This window comes from Arachis stenosperma, chromosome 8 (genome assembly GCF_014773155.1).
Source record: "Arachis stenosperma cultivar V10309 chromosome 8, arast.V10309.gnm1.PFL2, whole genome shotgun sequence".
Taxonomy (NCBI): domain Eukaryota; kingdom Viridiplantae; phylum Streptophyta; class Magnoliopsida; order Fabales; family Fabaceae; genus Arachis; species Arachis stenosperma.
Genome location: NC_080384.1, coordinates 45,475,669 through 45,499,403, shown reverse-complemented (window position 1 = coordinate 45,499,403; position 23,735 = coordinate 45,475,669). Strand labels below are relative to the sequence as shown.

General features: G+C 37.1%; 1 protein-coding gene across 1 annotated transcript; it reads left to right on the top strand.

Annotated features, from left to right (window-relative positions):
* The first annotated feature begins 773 nt into the window (after positions 1 to 773).
* Positions 774 to 7,669, top strand: LOC130944872 (chaperone protein dnaJ 10). Its single transcript, XM_057873447.1, has 9 exons — positions 774 to 1,038; positions 1,492 to 1,551; positions 1,908 to 1,990; positions 3,638 to 3,803; positions 3,898 to 4,027; positions 6,346 to 6,504; positions 6,616 to 6,788; positions 7,066 to 7,146; positions 7,270 to 7,669. The coding sequence occupies exons 1-9, from the start codon at positions 952 to 954 to the stop codon at positions 7,354 to 7,356; spliced, it is 1,026 nt and encodes a 341-aa protein (XP_057729430.1). The 5' UTR covers positions 774 to 951; the 3' UTR covers positions 7,357 to 7,669.
* Positions 7,670 to 23,735: the final 16,066 nt, after the last annotated feature.

Genomic DNA, 23,735 nt, shown 5'->3' with positions numbered 1-23,735 from the left:
ATGATAAAATTTTTCAAATACTATTTTATCTCTATTTAATAAATTGATAAGTATGAACATTGATAAAAAAAATTTACACGAATAATTTATGAATTTAATTTTCAAATAGCATACATCTATAACTAATCATGTAATACTACATTTATAAAAATAACTAATTTTTATTTATTGTATCAATAATTATCTAAAAACTGAATAAAAAAATGATAAATAGGTCTTTGACTTTTTACTTTGCGGATATTTAAGTCATCAACGATTTAAAAATATATTTAAATTCTTAACCTTTTTAAAATCTTGAACATATTAATTTCTCATGTTCACTTGGGCTTGTTAAATCTAACGAAAAAATTAAATAAGATTTCTATTATACTGACTTGATTAATACTGATGTATACATAAAAAGTTTTAGAATAAGACAAAATAGTTTCTGGAATTAATGTGTCTAAATTTTAAAGATATTAATAATTTAAATATATTTTTAAATTTTTAAAAATTTAAATATCCGCAAATTAAAATGTCAGGATTGATTTGTCATTTTCTCAAACGATTATAACTATATAAACGTTTTGCACTAAACAAATTAATCTCATACTTTATTACAATTAAGCTTATTAACTTTTGACTCACCAATTTACCATGTTTAATTTTGATTTAATCACAGTGTAAAATATTTTACTTACACATTCCTATAATTATAATAATTTTTTTTATGATAATTCATGCGGGTATAAAAAGTTAAAAACACGTCATCGTCCTTTTCAGGTCGACACCGTGTCATCTGCCACACGGATTCACCCGAATCTCTCTCTCTCTCTCTCTCTCAATTTCTTCTAGTCGAAAACTTCGTTGTGAATTGTTCTATTGGGGGGTGGTTATAAAAGAAAATCTGAGAATAAGGATTTTTCTATTTAATCTTCAATTTGCTTGATCTGTAAGGAGCTCTGAATCGCAATGGTGAAGGAAACCACCTACTACGACACATTAGGTGTCAACGTTGATGCATCTGCTGCAGATATCAAGAAGGCCTATTATATCAAGGTAATTCATTACTTAATTAATTAATCTGACATTATTAACTTTCATTTTTGTGATCTTGTTATTAAATTACCTGATCTGTTTTTAAATCTGTCATCACTTTTTTTTTTAATGGAACAGTTACTATCTTACCCGTTATGAACCTGCTTTGATTATTCGTTTCATTTGAAGCGTTTTATGTTGGGAATTTTGTTTTTTGGAAAACCGAATTTGCAGTGTTGCCTTCTTCATGGATCTAATATGTTCCTCGCTCTATGTAGAGATGTTTTTCTTTTTTGAACTTTTTAAGCTGAAATTTATATGAAATTTTAAGGGCGAAAAATGTAAGAAAGTGTGGGTTTCTTCTGTGTGTTGAGAATACCTTTTTTTCTTTTTCAGAGTTGAGAATACCTTCAGATATTATATCTTGTGTGTTGTTTTAATCTCTCTTACCCCTCTTTCTCTTCTTTTTTGCAGGCAAGAGTTGTTCACCCTGATAAAAATCCTGGAGATCCTACGGCTGCAGAAAAGTTTCAGGTAAGTTACTAAGAACCAGAGTTTTTGGCTTCATGGTACTGACTACTGAAGAAGTTTACTGAGCTTTCATTAATAATTTTTATAATTTTTCTCTTTCTTCCTACTAATAGAAGATTTATTACTATCTGGAAGAGATACAAATAGTTAACTCTATTCAAATGGTTACTCCTTAAAAGTTCTCCAGCATGTTTCAATATCTTCATCAGTTTTTCCCTATGCCTTGTCGTGGTTGTATTGGTGTATTGCTAACTTAGGAGTATTAAACATTGGAGTATTTATAATTTGGATCTCTCTAACCCTTTAGTTTGATTTGGTATTCCTTAGTATACTTTTCTGAGTCTAGTATCTATATGCAGGTACTTGGTGAAGCTTACCAGGTTTTAAGTGACCCTAACAAGCGTGAAGCATATGATAAATATGGAAAGGAAGGAGTACAAGAGTAAGTTCCTTCTACCTTGAATGGTTGAAAATAAATTGAGTAACTAATAGTGGATTGCAAGTAATTAAGCTTCTTCAAATAATCAAATGACTATGTTATTTTATTGCAATTGGGAGCTAAGTCATATAGATTCCGTTCAATATGCTAGTGTTTAACTATTTTTTTTATCGTCTTTCATTTAATTTCCTCTTCTTGGTTACTATATTCAATTATTAGACAGATAGAAATGTAACTGGAAATATATTTGTTCACTGAGTATACTCTTTTCGTATGTTTGTCTGTTGACATTAGTTTGATTTGAGCCCAGAAAATGGGGTTTATTGTAATTCCTGTGGAGAAAGATAAAGAGAGTCAACAACGAAGCTGTTTTCCCATAAATGGGGTCAAATTACATGGATCAAATGGCACTACTATGTCTTATATCGATAAGCAAGTTATTTTATTATAAATCATTTTTAATGGTTTCGTCAATGCTGTTTCTTGGTTTTCCTTACTTAGATTATTGGGATACCTTCTATCAAATCTCTGTATTAGGGCTCCTAAAGGTATTTATTGGTTTTAATTTAGCCAGCATCTCCTTTAGGGATGACGGGCTTAACATCCTAGCTTGCTTATAGTTCCTGTATAATGGTTGCTCCACCACCTTATGTTAGATGCAGTTCTAAGCAACTATATATAAGGAAATAAAAGTGCTTCCTTGCTAACAACTATAGCTTTTGGTGTTGTGTCAAGTGGCTGATCCAACAATCAGTATTACTCCGACTTGCACATGAAAAGAGAAAGGGGTAGAAATTTTTTGTTTTAATTTAAGAAGAGTTACTCTTAGGATTCATTGGGCATAACATCCTAGTCCACAATGTTTGTAATTAGCTCCTTATGCTAGATATGGTTTTCAGAAACTATAAGGGACTAAAGTTGCACTCTCTTGGTTTAAATATACCTCTATTTCCTGTCTTTCTCTATGATGGCCAAAAGGCACTTAAACGATGTGAGATGCTGCAAGCTTGTTCTTCAAGAGGCTTGTTTTCTCCCTGCATAAAATCTCACACTATCCTTTTGTGACATTCTTCTTTCCCCTCCCCTCTAGTACTCAGACCTTAAAATGAACTGCTATAGATCTCCCCTTGTTACCTGGCACATGGGCAGGAGGTTACATTCTCATTCTTCTTGCCTTTATTCTATATCTTCCCTCTACACTTTCCTTAGGTCTAGCATTTTTTGTTTTCCTTTTTCCATTTTATTTTGTTTTATTATTATTGTTATTTGGGAGGGGGGTTGTTTATGTAATGTGGGCAATGTTTTATTATCGCAAGTGGTTGAACCTTAGTTTACGTTTCCTTTTGAGATTAGTTAGAACTTACAGACCAGACCTAACCAATTATCACTATGAAAACATATTTAGATAGCGTTGCAGAACCTTTGCTTAAACAATAACGATAACTTGATCTATTCAGATTTGTGAATGTTGTCTCCTATATTGGGTTATCAAAATTGTATTGATGAACTAATGCCCAAGGGACCTTTCTAGATGCTTCTGAGTTCTGACAATATTTTGATTTTTTTTCTTTTTCAAGGATCTTAACAGGCTTTCTGTTTGTTAATTAAGGAAACCTGTATGAACACTGATTTTTCTTTTCCGTTTTTCAGCGATTCAATGATAGACCCTACAGCTGTATTTGGAATGGTTTTCGGAAATGACCTATTTGAAGATTACATTGGAGTACTAAGCTTCATTTCTATGGCAACTATAGAAATTGAAGACAACATACAGGATCCTGAAGCTCAGAAGCAGAGGTTTCTTGAGAAGTTGAAAGTAATTATCTCTTACCAGTTTTCCACACCTACTCTTCCTTTTCCCTTCCCCATATTCCAGTAGCTGAATCTGTTTCATACTGTATTATCACCAGGAACGGCAGAAGGAAAGGGAGCTAAAGCTCATTTCAAGTCTCAAAAATCACCTGCAACCATTTGTTGAGGGTCGAGTAGATGAATTCATTAGTTGGGCAAATAAAGAAGCTATCCGACTTTCAACAGCTGGTAAATACCGTATTTTGAATACTAATATTGTATTGTTTAGCAATGGTTGACAGTCTAGACTTTTCAATAACTTACATTTGTCATTACGAACAATATTAAATTGTTTTCAGTGGCTACATGTAAAATGAGTTAGTTATGTATTTAAAGCTTTTTGAGCACTGTAGTCGTGACCAAGAAACTACCGGTTATCCAGTAAACTACTGGGAGCTCATGTAGCCCATGCCGGATTAATAGTATTCTGGGCCGGAGCAATGAACCTATTTGAAGTGGCTCATTTTGTACCCGAGAAGCCCATGTATGAGCAAGGCTTAATTTTTCCTTGAATCATTACATTACTACTTGATTTAAAGGGTTCTCGGACAATTCCATTTTTTCTTTATTCTTTCTATATTCATATCAAATATATTTATATATTATTAATTCAAATTTTGTTATGTGGTTTATTTCTCTTTTTTTGGGGGGTTGTATTATTTTTCATTAAAAAAAATTTAGAAAAAATTTGATAGAATGGCTTCAACCTTGTTTACCGAGAATGAGAAAATAAAATCTGGATAAATACCAATACCTATTACGGAGGTTTCAATGTGAAAGGGCTTAGGAGAACCTTTCTTGTTGATGTATACCATAAGGGTTTCCTATTTATTTTCACATGATCTGGAGGTGCAAATATTATTTTCATCTTTCAATATAAATGGAATTACTGAAATAATTTAAAGCTTGTTGATCAAGTTTAAGGTTTAGAAATTTGAATGGTTTGATATGTTATTTGAATGACATTATTTCCCACTAAAGGAAGATGTCTAAATTATGTCTTCGCTACATTTGAAATATATATAATATGGTTAGTTTGATATCGTCTTGGCACTCTATAACTGATGCCGTAGTAAGATTATGAAGATTCTTGTTATGTTTGAATTTTATTAACCTGTGCTGAGGTTCTACTAGTGGTTGTGCCTTATTAATACTTGACTAGCAATTATCTCATTCTATGCAATGAGGGTCCCTTGGGTCTCAATATAGCAATCATTCTTGGCCCCATTCTGTCCAACCAAGAATACAGCATAGATCTCATACCCTTCTAGTGGACAACATAACCATACATGTCATTAGGTTGCATTTAATGGGAATTTAAATGATACAGAAACCCTTTTCAGCTATCTGGTATCTGAGACTAGGATGTGAATTCGGACTTTCGAATCTTTTTTCTATTTTTTCATGTAAATCTTATTTTCAATTATTGATTTCATCTCTGAACATGGAAAGGTTCCCCTTGGACAAGATCATTTGAAAATCCATATGACCATATCTCCTTCTGAGGTAAAAACTAAAAAAGGCAAAAAGCTTTTGTTTGGACAGCACTTCTTTATTAAGCAAACACTAAGTGCTTGCTATTGAAGCATAAGCCTTTCCATTGTTTTGTCTCCTAATATGTGTATTACTATTGTGTGTGGTTTAAGCTCCAAACTGGGGGCTGCTTTTTTTAAAAAAATAAAAATAAAAAAGACACTGTCGACAGGACTTTCCAGCATACATGATTCAATTTCAATCACTCATACAACTCATATCAAAGTTGAAGTTGAATATTGTTTCAACAAAGTACATTCTTATTGCATATATAGGATATATTTGAGGGCATTGATTTTGTGTAAATCACCTTTGTTGGATGGATCTTCCTTTCCTTAGGAACCAGCTTAACCTAATTATTATGACTGCGTATTTGACTGTGGAATTCAATTTGAACAGGATTTTCAGCCTTGCACATTGACCATGAGCACAGTTTATGAGATAAGAATGACTTTGAGGCTAAGCATTGATAACATAAGTTGGCTTTCCTCCAAAATTAGCAAATGTCAACCCTCCTTTGGTAACATTAGGGAGAATGGTGTTAATGTTAACATGGTACAATTAGAAGAATGTTGTAGTAACTACAAATTCATATATGATAGAATCTCCTGGCTTAGTTTCTTTTGATTTAAATTTTGTTTACACAGCTGATATCGGACTTGGCTCTCGATCTAGGAGTAAGCCAAGCCTGAGTTAAGAAAATGGGCTCAATTGTTGAGACAGCCTTGGGTAACTTTAAGTCGAATTTCTTCCTGACTTAGCTAAGTGCCAGCCTTCCTCTTGTAACTCAGGGAAAATGGTGATAAAGTTATCAGAAAGATGGAATAGAAATTATAAAATCCATGAATGTTACCATTTCTCTTTTAATTTCACTCCTGGTTCTTTGCCTCTCTATTTCTGCTGCTGTTTTTTTTTTTGGATACAAATTCCTATATTCTTTTCTTTGACCAACACATACCTGATATCATTTTCAGCTTTTGGAGAGGCCATGCTGCATACAATTGGTTATATCTACACACGAAAAGCTGCAAAGGAACTTGGAAAGGATAGACGATATATGAATGTTCCCTTCTTGGCAGAGTGGGTGCGAGACAAAGGACACAGAATAAAGTCCCAAGTGATGGCAGCCTCTGGTAGCAGACTATTTTCCATAAAAATGTTGATAGTCTTTTTAGTTGAAAGTTTACGGTTATGGGTGTTGCTCAAATTTGGAAGGTTTTAATGGAACTTAATTGCTTCTGTAGGAGCTGTGGCACTAATTCAAATAGAAGAAGAGCTGAAGAAGCTAAACCAATCTGAAAATAGGGAAGAAAGCATGATAAAAGTGTTGGAAGAAAAGAAGGAGGCCATGATAAATTCTGTATGGCAGATCAACGTGATCGATATTGAAACAACTCTGTCACGCGTTTGCCAAGTTGTAAGTTGCATTACCCAAAAAAGAAAAAGTTAAATACTGCAGTGCTTGGTTGCTGTTAGTGATCAATATCTTTTCCTGATGTGCTATCAATATCTTTTCTCTTCTCAATGTTTTTAATACTCAAACCTTAATACTCTTTTAGACCATAACTAAAAGCATCTAAGAACGGTGATAAGCTGAAATGCATGTAATAACAACAGTGATAAGAATAAATTTATATCATGAAATCTCACTTGATTGCAAGGATTTAAGAAAATCATCTTGTTATGTATCTCAGGTTCTTAGAGATCCAAGTGTCTCAAAAGATGTTCTGAAATCTCGGGCAAAAGCATTAAAGAAGTTAGGAACCATCTTTCAAGTAAGTCTTTTTTTTCATGTCTATGCAAATATGATTTTCACTTATGCATGGATCAAAGACTTCGTTAAGCACTAGTTACATTTTGTTTATATCTGATTAAGAATGCCCCATCATGCTTCTCAGGGTGCTAAATCTGCTTACACTAGGGAAAACAGCCTGCGACGTGAATGTCAGAAACCATTATCAACATCATCTTCTCCATCACGATAATTTTGTTAAATTTATTTGATGTGGTTCTGAATGAATTAACTGATGCCTACGCTATCTCTGAGTTTGGATTGGATTTCAATATTGTATATTTCAGTGCACAATAGGGGGGCAAAAAAGGTACAACAAAGAAGCAAAAAGAACTGTTGTTCCAATGCTATTTAACTGCTATCATTGCTGTGTAGTTTGAGTTATTACAGGTTAGCCTAGCCTGCCATTTTTATTTTGCAAACATATCGATGTACATTTCCAACTTCTTGTTTGTAAAGCTAGTGTTCGTTACGTATTTATATATTCAATATTCATTCAAAACTCCCATTTAGTGTTTATTGAAGTTCTCTATTATTCATGCTGCACTTCAAACTCTTGGGATAGGTGGAACTCCTTTAATTAAGTACCGGTCTAAAATAAGTGGTTTTAGTATTTCACTCCGAGAAAATATTCAATTTGGTCTCTGAAGTTACACTCGAGTCTCAATTGTCCTTGAAGTTTCAATTATCTCAATTTAGTCCATAAATTTTTCAATTGACTCTGTGACAAAAACTATTGCAGGAATTAACGTGATTAAAATTTGAAAAGTTTAGAGACTAAATTTAGGCAGTTGAAATTTCAAGAACTAAATTGAGACTCGAATGTTTTTCAGTCCGACAAGTTAAGAATTAATATGTCGCGACTTCAGCGAACTAATAAGTTAACCGCCAGACCAATCACGCTAGGTTAGTCTATAAAACAAAAAATATAAATAAAAGTAGATAGAAAGGAAGTCTAAGTTTGGACCACTAATTTGCAATGTAGATTAAATTGTTTCACTCAAAATTAAGCTTGCTTCGTCATGCTTTTTACCCCTGCTAACACCCGATTAATAGGTCACAGAGAATTTTCTTATCAAAATTTGTTGTGTAATACATAAATATCAAATCAAAATTTGTTCTAAAGCAGATGGCGTGGTTGAAGCACTTAAAAGAAGATGTTTTTATAAATCATGCTTTTGGTATTAAAAATGGGTGCTTTATAATGCTTTCACAGTTTCACTACGTGTCTGCGTGATACAAATAAATAAATAATGTTGCCACTTGCCACTCTTGTGTTGACAAAGCATCCCATATAAATTAATTAATTAGATCTCTATTATTAAATAAATAATGATATATATTATGTGAGTGTGGCGTGTGCATCAGTGCATGCGACTACAGTCTACAGGTCTACATAGACAAGCATAAATATTAGAGGAATGTAGAAAGGACAAAGGAGAAAGGGAATTTGAACGAAATCATCCCTAATACCAAACAAAAAACTCTATGGAAACTATTTCGTCCGTCAAATACTCAAATCAATCATCAGGTATTGTGTTATAAAACATAATTAACTATTAAAATAATAAAATCTTATACAATAGAATAATTAAATTTTTTCAGTTAAATCATTAATGAGAAATACTAAAAGATTATTAAAATCTATTATTTTTGGACATCAGTTAGTTATTAATATTTAAAAATATATAATAAAATATATAATTAAATTATCAGACTAAAAAAATTGAATTGATGGCTAAGTGATGGATAAAAATATTAAATTCTGATGGTACTTTAATATTTTTCATAATTAATGTAACCATATTATATGTATAATCAAACTTATTCATATACAATAATCAAATTCTTTTCACGTATTGAAACTATTTTCAGTGGCACAGTTAAATAATCAAATTAAACTTAATACATTTTGTTGGTCATCTAGATCGAATATCCCCAGTGGCGGCGACGACAACAAACAACAATAACAAAAACAATCTTGTCCCTCTAACTGTTTGCTAAGCAATGTTTCATGGACTTGTCTTGTAGAATATTGTCTTGAAGCAGCATTGAAAATGGATTCATCAAACAATATTTAATTTCCTTTTGTTTATATGGTCAAAGAGCCTTGTCTTCATATACATGATTTATGAATAACAGTGAAGGTTTATGGACAAATTCGATAGCCATGCAGTAGTAACTAGTAATGCTTCAGTAATTATATTTAAAAATAGACATTATTATTAATTTCACACTACTTTGAGTGTTTCTTAAAAATTATCATAAGCTCATTTTATTATTTTAAATATTTAAGGGTGTGAGAATTTTCAATTTTCTTTTTCTTTCAACTATAAACAAGTTAAGCGTCAATTCATTGTAATTTTTCTATTACAATTATATATTGACTATTAAAAACAAAAAACATTATTTGTTTTTTTTTAAATAAAATAAAAAATTTTATTATTTTTTCAAACACGATTTTTGGATTTTAATTCGCCGGACCCGAGCGAACTCTATAATTTTTACCGAGTTCGCCTTACTCTCTCCGAACTCCCCTTAAAGTTTTCAAAATGCACGTTTTTTAATCCATATCATGGTCTCTAAAAGATATAGATTTACAAACAGTATATAGAAGCACACAAAAATACACAAACAACAAGCATGGCTTCTTCAAGATTTTTTTAATTATAAATTAAGAAAAAACAAGCCATATTTAACAATGGCATTATTATCGTCTCCAAAAATACACGAGTACACCGGAATAAGTCATATTTAACCAGAATTTTTAATTAAAAATAAAAAATTATTTCCCAAAAATAAAATACGACTTATTTTTTGGATGGTCTATACGACTTATTTCCCAAAAAAGTAAAATACACAAGAGTACACAGGAATAAGTCAGATCTTTTTTGAAAAATATTTTCTTTTAATTTTTAATTAAAAAATTCTTATTAAATATGGTTTATTCCGGTATACCCATGTTTTTTGGAGAGATAATAATAGTTGCCATGGTTAAATATGACTTATTTTTCTTAATTTATAATTAAAAAAATCCTTAAAGAAGTCATGCTTGTTGTCCGTGTATTTTTGTATATTCCTTTATATACTGCTGGTAGATCTATATACTCTTAGAGACGATAATATAAATTAAAAAATGTGCGTTTTGAAAACTTTAAAGGAAATTCGGGGGAGGGTAAGGGAAACTTGCTATTTTGTATAGAGTTCGTCGGGATCTGGTGAACTTGTCCAAATGCCAAAAAAAAAATCGTATTTAGGAAATTAAAATCTAAAAATCATATTTAGAAAAATAATAAAATTTTTTATTTTATTTTAAAAGAAAAACTAATATTATTTATTGTTAGGGTGGGTAACCGGAGATTAATAAGATGGATGGCTTTGGTTGGCCCAATCGTCCGCGGATGGTGGCTTCCGAGCTAGTTTGCACGTTGGAGCCTCCTTCCGACTTGTGTTCGTGAGTGAATGGGGGGTGGTACCTGCAAAGACACTCCGATGCCTAAGTTAGCAAGGGTGTGAGCAGGTCTAGAGAGTATTGGGCTTAGAGATACCTGAGGGGTGTCACTGTATTTATAGTGGTGAGCCAATAACCACCGTTGGAGTAGTGCCATATTTTTAGGGTGTTAACCGTCCCATTATCTTAGGGAGGTTAAGATACGGCTCGATAAAGTAGTTAGATAGATTTTAGGGGCAGTTACTCATTTGAATGAGTGCTTATCTGCCAACTATTCTCCGTCCCGACTTCTTGGGAGTAAGTCGGGTTTAACACCGACTTCTTAGTGTAAAGGTTGGTGCTTAGTAAGGCTCAATCCTCTGGACTAGGCCTTTTATTTGGACCTTGGGCCTTTATTATTGGGCCAGGGTATGAACAGTGCCCCTACTTGAGCCCAAGATCTTTATAAGACTTGGGTTCGAGTATTTTACTCGGGGTTGTTGTCGACTTGTTGGAGGACCGACGTGATTTTCTGAAACCGACGTGACTTTTCCGTATCTTTTTGGTTCTGACAGTTACGTCTAATCAAGCGTCGTGTCCGTTAGGAATGTGCGTAGGCTTTGGTAACGGTGCATTCTCATTAATGACTGCCCCGCTTTGACTTTTATGCCCCTTAGCATGTTTATAAGTACTTTCCCTCTCTTTCATTTTTTTGTTTCTGCGATTTTTCAAATTTCTTCTTTCTTTGTTCGTGCTTTGTTCTTGCATTCGGAGACCTCTGCTTCTTCCAACCTTCGCTTTTGGATAAAGGTTAGTGTTTTACTTTTATGACATGCTTTGTGATTGCATGCTTTTATTTTCTTTGGAGAGGGAGAAGTGACGTTGTAGGCTTTCGTATCCCCTTAGGGACTCTCGTTTTTTATTCTTTTTCCGTTTTTCTTTGTGGTTTTCATTGTATTTTTAGAAAAATGTCTTCTGTAGAAGCTCTTTCTCAATGGGTTGATGTCACAGTCCTAGGAGAGGAACCTTTGGTCGATGCGGAGTTTATTACTCATCTTCGTACTCACCACAGGATTTGTGTTTCTGAGGATGACGAGCCGAAGTATGAGTTGGCAGTCCCGGGTCCAGAAGACTGGGTTTGCTTTGGGAGGGCCAATGAGGTGTCTTCTCATTTTTTCTTTATGTATGAATGTATGATCACCCGTCTGGGTGTCTTTCTTCCTTTTTCGGATTTTGAGATGTCTGTTTTGCACCACTGTCGAGTTGCCCCTACCCAACTTCACCCCAATTCTTGGGGTTTTCTGAAAATTTATCAATTTATTAGTCAAGCTTTGGACTTCCCGACCTCTTTGAGGATTTTCTTTTTTCTTTTCCATATGACTAAGCCCTTTAGTGGGCTAAACAACAAACAGCAATGGGTGTCTTTCCGAGCCATACAAGGTCGGAGAATTTTCACCCTTTTTGACGAATCCTTCCATGACTTCAAAAATTATTTTTTCAAAGTGCAAGCTGTAGAGGGTCACCACCCCTTTTTCCTGGATGATAACTCTTCTCCTCGCTTTCCCTTATACTGGCTGGAGGCCTCCCCTTGTGAGAAATATGGTCTGGATGACCTGGATGAAGTAGAGGCTGCCATTGTGGGGTTCCTCCGAGAAGTGTGGGGGAGGGCCCCATATTTGGATACTAAAAAGTTTCTCCAAGGGTCTCCGACCTTTATCCAAGCGCAGCTAGGTAGCTTTTTCTTGTTTTAAATTTCCGACTTATCAACTGATAAGTCTGACTTGTTTGATTCCTTAGCTATTGTTTTTCTTTTTCAGAAATGGCAAAGACAAATGCTCAAGAATCTTTCCAGAGAGTCCAGGAGGCCAAAGCCAAGTCTCGCGCTCGGGCTGGTGGTGCCAGGGTTATCTCTCCTCCTCCTCCTCCTCCTCGGAACATTGGGACTCTTTCCAAGCCCATTGTAATTTCTTCTTCAGCTCCCCCTTAGCCGCTCCCCGTCGTCCGACCTTCCCCTGATCCAAAGAAGCGCAAGACTTTAGAGTCTGGCTCTTCTGGTGAGGTTAAGGCGGATGCTATTGCGTTCGTCCGAAAGAATATCTATCCCCATGTTCGTATAAGCATGGATGATATGTCTGTTCGGAGCCACCTTACCACTATGGTCGAGGAGAGTCTCAAAGCGGCGGGGATTTGTGGCAAACTCTTGGATATCTTTGAGAAGGCTCCTCTCAGCTCTTTAGGGATGACCTCGAAGGTCGAGGAGCTGGAAGGAAGGCTTCGCTCATATCAAGAGCATGAGGGAGGGTTGAAGAAGGAGATCGCCAAGCTGAGGGAGGAGAGAGATACCTTCCGGGAGAAAGGGAAGGTTTTGCAGGCCCAGTGCAACATGGAGATGGAGTTGAGAAAAACAGCGCAGGCCAGCTATCAAAGTTTATTCAATGATTTTGTGTCTGTGAAGAATGATCTGCTGAATTCTCGGAAGGCATATGATGAGTTGGAGGACTCTATTGCTGATGGCGCCGAGGAGTCTTGGAGGATTTTCTTGGAGCAAGTCAGGGTGATTGCTCCCGACTTGGATCTTTCTCCTTTACATCCTGACAAAGTTGTTATTGATGGTGCCATCGTGGATCCTCCTGCCCCCGTAATCATTTCCGAGTCAGAATTGAAGACTCGGGGGCAGAGGATTATTGAGTCCCCTCCTCGTTCTAAAAACGCTCCGAGTTCTTTGGTAGATCCTCCTATCTCTTCATCTCCCATGGATGCCTCTGGTGGCGCTCCTCCTGACTCTGGTGGTGGTGATCCTTCTTCTAAAAAATGATTAGTGGCTATTTGGGGGTCCGGCCTGTGGGCCCCCCATTTTTAAACTCTTTATTTATTTCTGTTTGGTAGTGCTGTTTGAACAATTTTTCTTTGGCCTTCCCAGGCCGTAAACAAAAGTATTAAAAAATACCCCTTTTTTTGATAAGGGATTTTTAAGTTAACGAAATGGATACCCTTTTTTGGATAAGGGTTTAGATTATCTTATGCGTGTATGCTTTAATTTTCTGAAGTCCCCTTGATCTTTTCTTGAAAACCTTTCCTTTTGGCCTGTTTGTTTTTCTGAGCCTTTCGTTTAAGGACTTTTTGAGACAGCCTTTAAACTTTTTCGTAAGTTTTTCAATCTCTTTTTGTTATTCCTCATGCTCAACTATGTTTTATTGAGTTTTTATGACTTAGGTTATTTTTGCGATGCGTTTTTCTTCTGCTCGGTTCTTCACTCCGACTTTCGAGCCAAAGTGTTTTCGAGCTTTTCCTCTCGGAGTTTGTTTCGACTTTATGAGTCGAGTTGTTTCCGAATTGTTTACGATCGGCTTGTATAACCTCTTTACACCGACTTGTACCTCGTCGTTTTATCCTGACGACCATCTAGGTCGGTTCATGGGATTTTCACGTTTTGTCGAGCTTAAGTCGGCGCGTTTCGTAGAAAAGACTTAGAAAAACTAGAAAGGAATTTATAAGAGATATTGTAGATGAGAAAAGATCTTTATTAATTGGGGAGGTACCTTCTTGTTACTAAGGGTTTTAATAGCCTATTTCCCTTAGCCTCTACTATGATGCCTCGTTAAAAACCCTTCTCCAGAAAAAACCCTTTTGGGAAAAAATCATGAAGTTGGGAAAAGAGTACATCAGGGAGTAGAGTTCGCTTTTAACTGTAGTACCTTTTCATGTTACAAGCATGCCACGACCTCGGGAACTCAGTGCCGTTCAGGTCGGTTACTTTATAATAACCTTTTCCTAAAACTTCATTGATTTTGTATGGTCCCTTCCAATTTGCGGCGAGCTTTCCTTCTCCTGATTTGTTGACTCCGATGTCGTTTCTGATTAAGACCAAGTCATCTGGAGCAAATGTTCTTCGAATGACTTTCTTGTTGTACCTTGTGATCATCCTTTGCTTCAACGCTGCTTCTCTTATCTGGGCGTCTTCTCGGACTTCGGGGAGCAAGTAGAGCTTCTCTTTGTGCCCCTGTATGTTTCCGATCTCATTATGGAGAATTACCCTTGGGCTTTGCTCATTGATTTCTATTGGTATCATTGCTTCTACGCCATAGACTAGTCGGAAGGGCGTTTCTCCAGTGGCGGATTGAGGCGTTGTCCTGTAAGCCCATAATACTTGGGGGAGCTCTTCGGCCCAAGCTCCTTTTGCTTCTTGCAATCTTTTCTTTAGTCCTGCCAGTATGACTTTGTTGGCTGCCTCGGCTTGCCCATTGGCTTGTGGGTGCTCCACCGAGGTGAACTGATGTTTGATTTTCATACTGGCTACTAAGCTTCTGAAGGTAGCATCGGTGAATTGGGTTCCATTATCCGTAGTGATGGAATAAGGTATCACATATCTTGTGATGATATTTTTGTAGAGAAACCTCCGACTTCTTTGAGCGGGGATGGTGGCCAATGGTTCTGCTTCTATCCACTTTGTGAAATAATCTATTCCCACGATCAGGTATTTGACTTGTCCTGGCACTTGGGGAAAAAGACCTAACAAATCCATTCCCCATTTTGCAAAAGGCCATGGAGAAGTGATACTGATGAGCTCTTCTGGTGGAGCCACATGAAAATTTGCATGCATCTGGCATGGTTGGCAATTTTTCACAAATTCTGTGGCATCTTTCTGCAAGGTCGGCCAATAGAATCCAGCTCGGATTACTTTCCTGGCTAGTGACCTTGCTCCGAGATGGTTTCCGCAGATTCCACTATGTACTTCCTCCAACACCTCGTCAGTTCTTGAGGTCGGTACACACTTTAATAGTGGTGTTGATATCCCCCTTCTGTAGAGGATATTTCTCACCAAGGTGTAGTGCTGTGCTTCCCTTCGGATCTTTTTAGCTTCTTTCTCCTCTTTAGGGAGGATGTCGAATTTCATGTATTCAACTAAGGGGTTCATCCATCCGAGGTCTAAACCGACTACCTCAAGTACTTCTTGCTTGTCTTTTATTACTGAGGGTTCCTGAAGGGTTTCTTGGATCAGGCTTCTGTTGTTCCCTCCTGGTTAGGTACTTGCTAACTTAGATAGGGCGTCTGCTCCGCTGTTTAGATCCCGAGTTATGTGTTTGACCTCGGTTTCTGCGAAGCGCCCAAGGTATTCCAAAGTTTTTTCCAAGTACCTCTTCATATTTGGGTCCTTTGCCTGATACTCTCCACTTATTTGGGAGGTTACCACTTGTGAGTTGCTGTATATCATCACCTTTGTAGCACCGACTTCTTCTGCTAGTTTTAGTCCAGCAATCAAGGCTTCATATTCTGCCTGATTATTTGAAGCCGGAAATTCAAATTTTAAGGAAACCTCTATCTGGGTTCCTCTTTTATCTACCAATATTATGCCTGCGCCGCTTCCCATTTTGTTGGAGGATCCATCTACATAGAGTTCCCATGTAGTTGGTTTTTCCTCCTGATCCCCTGCGTATTCTGCAACGAAGTCGGCGAGGCATTGAGCTTTGATCGCTGTCCGAGTTTCATATCTTAAGTCGAACTCGGAAAGCTCTATTGCCCATTGGACCATTCTCCCTGCAACATCCGTCTTTTGGAGGATTTGCTTCATGGGTTGGTTCGTACGGACTCTTATTGTATGGGCCTGAAAGTAGGGTCGTAGCCTTCGTGAGGCTATCACTAAGGAGTAGGCAAACTTTTCTAGTTTGTGATACCTTAGTTCAGGGCCTTGTAGAACTCTACTGATAAAGTAGACTGGATGTTGTCCGACCTCGTCTTCTTTTATCAGGGCTGATGAGACAGCCTTGTTTGCTACGGATAAGTACAGGACGAGGTCTTTCCCAGGTACTGGTCGGGTTAGAATAGGAGGTTGGCTTAAAAACTTTTTGAACTCCTGGAATGCCTCCTCGCATTCAGGAGTCCATTCGAACTGGCATCCCTTTCTTAATAAAGAGAATAGTGGAAGGGATTTCAGTGCCGATCCTGCCAAAAATCTGGAGAGGGCTGCAAGTCGGCCGTTTAGCTGCTGGACTTCTCTCAAACAAGTTGGACTTTTCATTTCTAGGATGGCTCTGCACTTGTCGGGATTAGCTTCGATCCCTCTTTGTGTTAGCATAAATCCTAGAAATTTTCCTGCTTCCACCGCGAAGGCGCACTTTGCGGGATTTAGTCTCATCCCATGCAGCCTTATGGTGTCAAAGACTTGAGAGAGATCTGACAAGAGGTCGAATTCCTTCTTGGTCTTTACCAGCATATCGTCGACGTATACTTCCATTAGACTCCCCAGATGAGGGGAAAACACTGTATTCATCAACCTTTGATATGTGGCCCCTGCATTCTTTAATCCAAATGGCATGACCACGTAGCAGAAATTAGCTCTGGTGTGATGAATGATGTTTTCTCCTGGTCGGGCTCATACATCGGGATTTGATTATATCCTGAGTAGGCGTCCATGAACGATAAGTATTGGTACCCCGAGCTGGAATCCACTAGGGTATCAATACTTGGTAGGGGATAAGGGTCCTTGGGACATGCCTTATTTAAGTCGGTGTAGTCGACACACATTCTCCATTTGCCATTCTGTTTTTTGACTAGCATTGTATTGGCTAGCCATGTTGGGTACTTGACTTCTCTGACGAAGCCAGCTTCCAGGAGTGCCTGTACTTGTTCTTCTACTATTAGGGTTCGTTCTGGGCCGAGCTTCCATCTTCTTTGCTGTACAGGTCGAGATCCCGGATAAACCGAGAGTTTGTGGGACATGAGCTCGGGATCTATCCCAGGCATGTCCGAGGCCTTCCAGGCAAAGAGGTCGGAGTTATCTCTTAGGAGCTTGGCCAATCCTTGTTTTAGGGTTTTCCCTAGATTGGCTCCTATATGAGTATTTTTCCCTTCCTCCTTACCGACTTGTATCTCCTCGGTTTTTCCTCCCGGTTGTGGTCGCAGCTCTTCTTTGGCCCTTGCGCCCCCGAGTTCTATCGTGTGAACTTCTCTGCCTTTTCCTCTTAGATTTAGGCTTTCATTGTAGCACTTCCTTGCCAACTTTTGATCTCCCCTTACCGTTGCTATTCCCGCTGAGGTCGGGAATTTCATGCAGAGGTGAGGAGTAGATACCACTGCTCCGAGTCGATTGAGGGTAGCTCTGCCGATTAAAGCATTATATGCTGACCCCACATCAATGACTATGAAGTCTATACTCAGAGTCTTTGATTTTTCCCCTTTTCCAAAAGTAGTGTGAAGGGGCAAAAATCCTAGTGGTTTTATTGGCGTGTCTCCTAATCCGTATAGGGTGTCGGGGTAGGCTCTTAATTCTTTCTCATCTAACCCTAGCTTGTCGAAAGCGGGCTTAAAAAGGATGTCCGCCGAGCTTCCTTGGTCTACTAGGGTTCTGTGGAGATGGGCATTTGCTAGGATCATGGTTATCACTACTGGATCATCATGTCCAGGTATTATTCCTTGCCCATCTTCTTTTGTGAATGAAATGGTAGAGAGGTCGGATGACTCTTCTCCGACCTGATAAACTCTTTTGAGATGTCTTTTGCGGGAGGATTTGGTGAGTTCCCCTCCCGCGAACCCTCCTAAGATCATATGGATATGTCTCTCTGGTGTCTGCGGTGGTGGGTCTCTTCTATCCATGTCGTCTCACTTTCTCTTTCCGTGACCGTCCGACCTTTCTATGAGATATCTATCAAGCCGACCTTCTCTAGCCAGCTTTTCTATCACATTTTTAAGGTCGTAACAGTCGTTTGTGGAGTGACCATATATTTTATGGTACTCGCAGTAATCGTTGCGGCTTCCCCCTTTTTTATTTTTAATGGGTCTAGGGGGTGGCAATCTCTCAGTGTTACAAATCTCTCTATATACGTCCACTATAGAAACTTTCAGAGGAGTATAAGAGTGATATTTTCTTGGCCTTTCGAGACCGAGTTCTTCCTTTTTCTTGGTTTCCCTTTCCCTCTCTTTTGTTGAGGGAGGGGGTCCGGGTCGCCAACTCAGGTCTCTTAATTTGGCGTTTTCCTCCATGTTGATGTACTTTTCAGCTCTTTCCTGTACATCACTCAAAGAGGTGGGGTGTCTTTTGGATATGGACTGCGAGAAGGGACCTTCTCTAAGCCCATTGACTAACCCCATTATTACTGCCTCGGTGGGTAGGTCTTGAATCTCCAAACATGCTTTATTGAATCTTTCCATATAGGCTCGTAAAGATTCTCCGACCTCCTGTTTTATTCCCAGGAGGCTCGGTGCATGTTTCACTTTGTCTTTCTGGATTGAGAACCTCATCAAAAACTTCCTTGAGAGGTCTTCAAAACTAGTAACCGACCTCGGGGGGAGGCTATCGAACCACTTCATTGCTGCTTTCGATAGAGTGGTCGGGAAGGCTTTGCATCGCGTAGCGTCGGAAGCATCAGCTAGATACATCCGACTTTTGAAGTTGCTCAGGTGATGCTTTGGATCCGTGGTTCCGTCATAGAGGTCCATATCAGGGCTTTTGAAGTTTCTCGGGACTTTAGCCCTCATTATGTCCTCACTGAAGGGATCCTCCCCACTTAAGGGTGGTTCTTCTTGTTCGTCGCGGGAGTTGCGACTTTTGAGGGAGGATTCCAACTTTAAGAGTTTTCTTTCTAACTCTTTTCGTCGTTCCATCTCCTCTTTTAGGCACTTTTCAGTTTCCTTTTGCCGCTCTCGTTCCTGCTCTAACTGCTCCAGGCGGCTGTGGGCTAATCCCATGAGTTCAGTTACATGGGGTGGTCCTTCTTTTTCTGACTCGTGCCCTTCTGAGGAGTTTACCTTCGGGTTCTTTACTCCGGAAGTGCCTTCCCTGTGTTGATTATCGATTTCCTGGTGGAGGGTGAGGTCCACATCGTTGTTGCCTGTGTCCAGATTCTCTTGTTCAGAATCTGTCTCCACATGGCCTTCTTCGTGGGATCTATCCGCCATCGATGGATGATCTCTCGGGTCCCCGGCAACGGCGCCAATGTTACGGTGGGTAACCGGAGATTAATAAGATGGATGGCTTTGGTTGGCCCAATTGTCCGCGGATGGTGGCTTCCGAGCTAGTTTGCACGTTGGAGCCTCCTTCCGACTTGTGTTCGTGAGTGAATGGGGGGTGGTACCTGCAAAGACACTCCGATGCCTAAGTTAGCAAGGGTGTGAGCAGGTATAGAGAGTATTGGGCTTAGAGATACCTGAGGGGTGTCAGTGTATTTATAGTGGTGAGCCAATAACCACCGTTGGAGTAGTGCCATATTTTTAGGGTGTTAACCGTCCCATTATCTTAGGAAGGTTAAGATACGGCTCGATAAAGTAGTTAGAGAGATTTTAGGGGCAGTTACTCATTTGAATGAGTGCTTATCTGCCAACTATTCTCCGTCCCGACTTCTTGGGAGTAAGTCGGGTTTAACACCGACTTCTTAGTGTGAAGGTTGGTGCTTAGTAAGGCTCAATCCTCTGGACTAGGCCTTTTATTTGGACCTTGGGCCTTTATTATTGGGCCAGGGTATGAACATTTATATACCAAATACTCTTGACACTAGTATAAAAATACAGTTGTTATTCATTAATTATGTATTTATATTATTTTATAATTAAAAAAAACGTGTGATTAGTTGTTAAGATAATACTAATATTAAAATAGTATTTATTATTGTTAAAAATATATTTTTTTAAACACGTTTTTTAACAATTATTGACCTAACTGATGAGTTTGGAAAACTCTAAATTAATATTTGTGATGACTAAACATTATTAATATAATTAATTGCAAAATAAAATTTTAGATTAAATGTTGATTAAAATAATTTTGCAATGCAGGTTTATATTGGGCCAAAAATTAAATGATATGATGCAAGCTCAAGTGTGAATTTATTCAACATTAATATAAAAATTAAAATGATTCTATGGCTGAATATTTGTTTTGATATTTGGGTCAGTTTTTGAAATACAGGTCCAACTTAAATACTTGTTATTAGACCATTGTAGATTGGTCCGAAATCAAGAGGAAATTGGGCCAGATTGAATTTTGTTGTTACAAGCCCAAAATTAAAATTGCATGAAGGCAAGCATAATTGGTCCGAAACCAAGTTTAAAAGAAAGCAAAGGTTTGCCTCCAATGGAACCCATTTCTAGCATGTGGTGGAAATCAAATATCATTAAAGTAAAGTTAATACATGCATGGAATTATGAGAGAGAAAGTGTCATTAATTTGATTGAAGACATCAATGCTGCACGCTAATCTGCAAGGGAAGTAAAAGCAATCCCATTTCAATTAATTTGATTCATTTAATTACTTTTCTTCTAGCTCTATCTTCTCTCTCATCTTCCTTCTACCTTCGGTCATATCACAGGAAACTATGGAAGCTAAGTTGAGCTACCAAAAGAAAGAAGGAGCTACATGCATCAAGACCATCGAACTGATGGCAAGAAAACATAAAAAATATAGTGGTTGAGATTCTTATCACTTATGATAAGATATGGTGATGAGATCTTGACTTCTCCATTCCAAAAATGGTTGAAGGAGATTCGGCCAGCAAGGAGAAGATATTTGGGATGACTTGTCTCTGCTTTTGGCTTTACTCATCACAGAAGGTAGTTAGGGTGGCTACATGAGGGAGGAAGCAAAAGTGGAGCAGATGAAGCTATCATTATCATGAAGTATCAAGGGCCAGAAATTCATCTTGGAGAGCAAGTCAAGGATGGAGCGCTCGGATGGATGAAGATTGATGACCAAGGAAGGACTAGAGGTAATTGCATGTTGAGTTTTGCATGAGTTATCTCTTCTCTCTTTCTCTGGCCGAACCGGTTTTGTTCTTGAAGAAGAAGAAGTTAGCTTGGTTTGTTTGGTTTCAACCTTGAAGGCTTCCCCTTCTCTATATAAGGGTGAACAGTCAGGGTTTGAAGCAAGGAGAAAGTGTGAGAGTGCAAGGCACAGAGTTCTCAGAGCTACCTGAGTTAACATATTTTCTTCTCCTTCAATGTATTCTTTTTTGTAATTTTTCTGTTTAATTTTGTCATGTCTTGAGTCTCATGGAAAAAAGGTAAATAGTGAGGTTTGTAAGAGAAAGCCATAGAATGAAAAAAGGCAGAGAGTGCAAAATTAAAAGAAAAAGTCATAGATGTCCTTAGAGTTCCTTTGTACATCTGTGTTGTGTTTCATGATTTTGTGGAAATCCCCTTGTAAGTTGGGTTAGCACTTTAAAGTCTGTAATCAAGAAGATTATAGTGAAATTCCATCATTGTTGTGATGGAGACTGGATGTAGGCTGCACTGCACTTAGCAACTGAACCAGGATATATTTGGGTGTTATTTTTCTTCTCTTCTACTCCATTTTATGTTTCTGCTGCCCAGGAAATAAAACTGCAAAATATCTCGTGTCAAGTTACGAGACAAAAAGAAAAGTCTCGTGACTAAGGACGAGACAAAAATCACAAGAAGTTGTTTAAAAGACAAACAAGTGTTACTAAACAAAAAAGGATTAAGATTCAACCTCCTTCTCTTAGCCACTGAAACCATCACTAACTGTTATTAACCATTGTTAAGACAAGAATACCTTTAAAACTTTCTTTTTCTTTTCATAATTACTAACAATTTTTAAACGTTAAAAATATTAAACATACTTTTTAACATACAATTAATAATCATAAAAAATACTAATAAAATAATAATTTTAAATGATCATCAAAATGTTCATTTTTTCTTTCCCTCGTTCTGTGCTTTACACTCTACGTTAATCTTAGAGGTGGTTAAACAGAGTCACCGACCCTTGATATTGTAATAATTTTTTGTGTATGATCGTGGTGATTACAAACCGCCATAATATTTTATATTAATTTAATGAAAAATTTTGCAGCAGTTTAAAACAGTCCCAAAAGATATATTTTTTTCAAAATTGTCTTCAGTAGTGGTTTAAAACCGTTGCTGCTACTTACCATGTGCATTTTGCAACGGTTATTCCAATATTTGTTACTCAAAATCGGAACTGGCGGTTGTCCTGGCCAAGCTTCGTGAACCGTTGCGACCCGACGGGAGAACACTATCTGCATTTGTTGTGGTGGCCTATATATTCCAAACACAATTTAGTCTTAATTTTTCTTCTCTTTTTTTTTTTTCTTTACCAAGCAGTCCTAGCGAGTTGACCAATGATAATCCTACTATAAGAGAGGAGAAGAAGATAATGCTTGACTTAAGTGAGCTAATAATGAGATAAACCCGCTTTAATTTAATTAAAATTAACTATGAGAGTGCTTAATCACCTTTATTCTCCACCGATGTCCTTTCATTGTTAAATGGTGCGTTTATCCTTGTCGTTATGGATAATTGGAAGCACTTGCAATTAACAAATACTATTTTTATGCCAACCTAATGTCACTTTGTATGATATCCCTTTTAATTTAATTTACTCCCTAGCTAGCTAGCCATGCTTTCTAACTTTCCATTATTCAAGCGTCTATTGATTTGATCTTATAAAGCTTAATCTACTTGGAGTCATGGAGATGAGATCAAATTTCATCATCATAATGCCATAAAACATTATGGTAAAGATTATGATCAATGTCGTGTCCAACATAAGCCAATTGGATAACAATAATTATTCTTGTTGATTCATACTAAGAAAGTTGGAGTTTCAAGTAGCCTTTTTGCTCCTCAATAATAGTACCCAAAAGTATATTGTCACATACAATTAAAGGTTTCATAAGCTTCAAATATTGATTTGTTGTAAAGATTAGGGGCATCCTAATAATTTCCCACTATGGTCAGATTTCAACTATTATCCTAATTAATTATTATTTATATCATTCCACTAACATCTTAGACTTAGTGCTCCAACAAAAGCAAAGTGGTCTCCATACAACTTTTCCAAATAACACCTTAATTTATTTGTAATAACTGAATAAAATTTATTTATGAGTATTTTTTCTAATCAATAAATTTTAAGCTTTATTAAAATTTATTTATTAGTTTTCTTATATAATTTTTTGTTGTAATCAATTCTTTTGAAATAAATGAAGTATTATTTATTATTATTATTAGTTTATAATATTTGTCATTTTATTCATTTTCACAGTAATTAAATTAAGAAACCCAAAATCAAGATTGATTATATAGTTATTTCTCAAAATAATACTATTTAATATCTAAATTATAATAGAAATAATGCTTCATTGTTAACTAAATTATAATAGAAATATTCT

What these genes read in the sequence shown, in the direction of transcription:
- LOC130944872 (XM_057873447.1), top strand. Translation starts at nt 952, where the DNA reads ATGGTGAAGGAAACCACCTACTACGACACATTAGGTGTCAACGTTGAT. An exon ending in CCAAGTGATGGCAGCCTCTG is followed by an intron (nt 6,505 to 6,615) that starts GTAGCAGACTAT and finishes TTGCTTCTGTAG; the next exon opens with GAGCTGTGGCACTAATTCAA. An exon ending in TGTCACGCGTTTGCCAAGTT is followed by an intron (nt 6,789 to 7,065) that starts GTAAGTTGCATT and finishes TATGTATCTCAG; the next exon opens with GTTCTTAGAGATCCAAGTGT.